The sequence below is a fragment of the Emydura macquarii genome, unplaced genomic scaffold (assembly GCF_026122565.2).
Source record: "Emydura macquarii macquarii isolate MOO-44397 ecotype Brisbane River unplaced genomic scaffold, CSIRO-AGI_Emac_v2 contig_1119, whole genome shotgun sequence".
Classification (NCBI taxonomy): Eukaryota; Metazoa; Chordata; order Testudines; family Chelidae; genus Emydura; species Emydura macquarii.
Window position 1 is genome coordinate 21835146 of NW_027131256.1, and position 3533 is coordinate 21838678.

Genomic DNA, 3533 nt, shown 5'->3' on the forward strand with positions numbered 1-3533 from the left:
GTCAGGTATGTATAGAATATATAAAATAAAACCACATTCAACACATACAACTGATTATGCAAAACCACACAGAAAACTACTATATAGAAGTGTGGTCAAATATACTCCTTGGCTGAGAAGTTATTGAGTATTTAGAGCCATGAAAGAAAGAGTTTACAGAGGAAATTTCCCTGGTTTCTTAATCTCCTCCCATACCCCCAATAAAAAGCTGTAATATAAGGCAAAAACATTTCAAGGCATAGGCTGTTTTGGAGAAATACATACAACTTAAAGCAGAAGCAAGTTATGCATCAGTAGAAAAACAATTTTTGTTTGTTTAGTGTAATTTATAGCCATTCTCTTTCCTTTTTTCCCCTTAGATAGTAAGAGATGGGTGACTGGAGTTTCTTGGGGAACATTTTAGAAGAAGTGAATGAGCATTCCACTGTCATTGGGAGAGTCTGGCTCACGGTGCTCTTCATTTTTCGAATCCTGATTCTGGGAACAGCTGCCGAATTTGTCTGGGGAGACGAACAGTCAGACTTTGTGTGCAACACCCAGCAGCCTGGTTGTGAGAACGTTTGCTATGATGAGGCCTTCCCCATCTCCCACATCAGGCTGTGGGTCCTGCAGATCATCTTTGTCTCCACTCCTTCCTTGGTGTATGTGGGATATGCTGTGCATCATGTGCGGATGGTGGAGAAGAGGAGAGAGAGGGAACAGGCCGAGAGGCATCAGCAAGCTCAGATGGATGAAGAGAGGCTACCCCTTGCTCCAGACCAAGAGAGCATCAGGAACACCAATGAAACCAACCCCAAGGGGACCAAGAAGTTCCGACTGGAGGGAGCGCTCCTGGGAACCTACATCTGCCACATTGTTTTCAAAACCATTTTTGAGGTGGGGTTCATAGTAGGCCAGTACTATTTGTATGGCTTCCGAATTCTACCCCTATACCGCTGTGGCCGGTGGCCCTGCCCCAATCTTGTGGATTGCTTTGTATCCAGACCCACGGAGAAGACGGTCTTCATTATGTTTATGCTGGCTGTGGCCTCAGTATCCCTCGTCCTCAACCTTGTGGAGATCGGTTACTTAAGCTTGAAAAGGATCCGTCTCATTTTCAGGAGGCCTACAGAGCAACAAATGGGGGAGATCCCAGAGAAACCCCTCCACTCCATTGCAGTCTCTTCCATTCAGAAGGTCAAGGGCTACAAGCTGCTGGAGGAGGAGAAGCCAGTGTCCCACTATTTACCTCTGACAGAAGTGGGGGTAGAAGCTGGTCCCCCTCCATCTTCCTTCAATGACTTTGAAAAGATTGGTATGGGACCCCTGGAAGACCTATCAAAGGCCTTTGATGAGAGGCTGCCATCCTACGCTCAAGCGGAAGAGCAGAAAGAGGAGAAGGTAGACACTGGAGAAGAAGAGCTGGAGCAAGAAGTAGAGGAGCAGCAGGGACCAGAAAAAGAGTTGGAGGCAGAGAAGGTGGTAGCAGAGCAGGAGCCACCGGGAGAGGAACTGCCTGCAGTGCCTGCTGACCTAACAGCTGATACGAGACCTCCCAGCAGGTTAAGCAAAGCCAGCAGCAGGGCCAGGTCAGATGATTTGACTGTATAAGGGCGTGGGGAGCAACTGCCTCCCCCCAAAATCACAGATATTTTTAAACAAAGCCCTCAAGTGGTCATTTGAATATTATTTCCTATTGAGATTCTCAACTGGAAAGGTGCTCTCATGGTAACTGCACCCTATCTGTCCTGTATGTCCCATGGCTGGTGCTAGCTATCATGTAACATATTTAAAGGAACAGTTTCTCTTTTTTCCAGATGCCAGCCCACAACTCACAGTACTGGTGCTATACACAGCACTGAAGCATTTTATAAACTAAAACAGGAAAAAAGAAAACCAAATGTATCCACTGTGACTGCACTTGCTGACAGTTTTACGTTCCACATTTCACTAGAGATGTGAGGAGAATGTCTCTTCAGCCAGATACTGTCTGAGAGGGTTGATAAATAGCTATCTTTGGGTATTTCTTACTCTGTTTTGGCATATGGCATACTGACATTCGTCCTCCCTTCATTGCTGGCATAGAATCACAGTTATTTAATTCACAAAAAAGGATCGTGTGTTTAACATCATGAAACTAGATCAAAATATTATTGCCAAAATGGCCTTGCTTTGTTTATGAATGCAAATTTTGGTTGCTTATAAATACCTTCCCAGCATCCCCTTTGTTAGAAACATTTCTGCTCTACAAGTGACATTGGTAACAGAAAAGATTAAAGCTAGTTTCTTGTTAGAATTTAGCAGATGCCCACACGTGGATTATTTATTTCCAACAGGGTCATTTCCACCAAAGGCCTTTGTCAAACTGACAAAAAGAATAAACTAAAGTCATATTTGTTGCTGAGTGGGGTGACTTGAGTTGTGGAAATTGACTTAGCAAAGGAGTGCTGAGAAGGCATCTGTAAGTAGATGAACAACCACAGTACACAGAGCACAACACCCAAGGTAAGGCTCCCAGTCCTGCATTTGCAGCTTGGTCATGAAAGATACTTCCTTCCTGCAACTCCCAAGGAGTTATGGGCATTCAGCAAGTCTGAGAGAGAGTTTTGGATGCTCAGATTGGCATTTAGGAGCCAAAAATGTGGATTTGGGTGGCCAAGTGACTGTTTTAACACCCAAATGCAAAACTGGTTGACCTGATTTAAGTGCCCAAGTTTGAAAAACAGGCCTTTAGTTTGAATGATGTAACAATAGTCATTAAACATCCTGCTTTGTTGCTAATTTGATAAGAAACTCAATTTGCAGAAGGCTTCCAATACTCTACTTAGTTACTGAACGCAGATGTCACAAATGACTATAACAAGTCCATTCAAAGGATCAGCAATAGAAAATATCTGTGCCAAAAGCTCTAAAGGGATGCTATAGAGCTCCAGCAAAGTCTGTTTGGTTTTAAAAGAAATGAAGACGAAAACATCCATTTTCTAAGTGTGAAATTTCTAATGTTAAAAATATCCATGAATTTCTAACTTTAAGGCCACAAAAGTCTCTTTGGTTGGAACAGGGCAGCAACTTGTTTAAAAGTTTCAGGTTAATCATTGTTTCCTGCAAAGACTGAATCTGATGCCCAAAAAGTACAGGTATGTGCAGTGGTAGTATTTAAAAAAAAAAAAAAAAAAAAAAAAAAAAAAGGGCGGGTAAATGTACTCATTTGGGAAATAAGGTTCATTTTCCCATTTACCCTCAACTATGCTACTGGGCATGGGCTTTCCTCTGTTCTGCTTTCCAGACCTCAGTCCCTGACAGCTCAGCAAATTCTCTCTGCTGTGCGGCAGCCTATGTACATTGTTTCAAGTGTGGATTATAATCCAGTTTGGAAAATTTACTTCACATGAGACATGAAACTGAATCCTGCAACTGACTAGAAAAGGCCCCATGGACGCTTTCATGAGAGCAGCACTCCTACAGCCTGACACAAAGCCCACAGAAGTCAATGGGAGTCTTTCTATTGACTTCAATAGGCTTTGAACCAAAGCCTTAGTTCTGATGACCTAGCT

At 43.1% G+C, this 3533-nt stretch overlaps 1 protein-coding gene across 1 annotated transcript; it reads left to right on the plus strand.

The window, feature by feature from the left end:
• Positions 1–369: 369 nt before the first annotated feature.
• Positions 370–1590, plus strand: GJA8 (gap junction protein alpha 8). The gene has a single exon (XM_067546423.1). It carries the CDS (start codon positions 370–372, stop codon positions 1588–1590), a length of 1221 nt encoding a protein of 406 aa, XP_067402524.1.
• The last annotated feature ends 1943 nt before the right edge of the window (positions 1591–3533 follow it).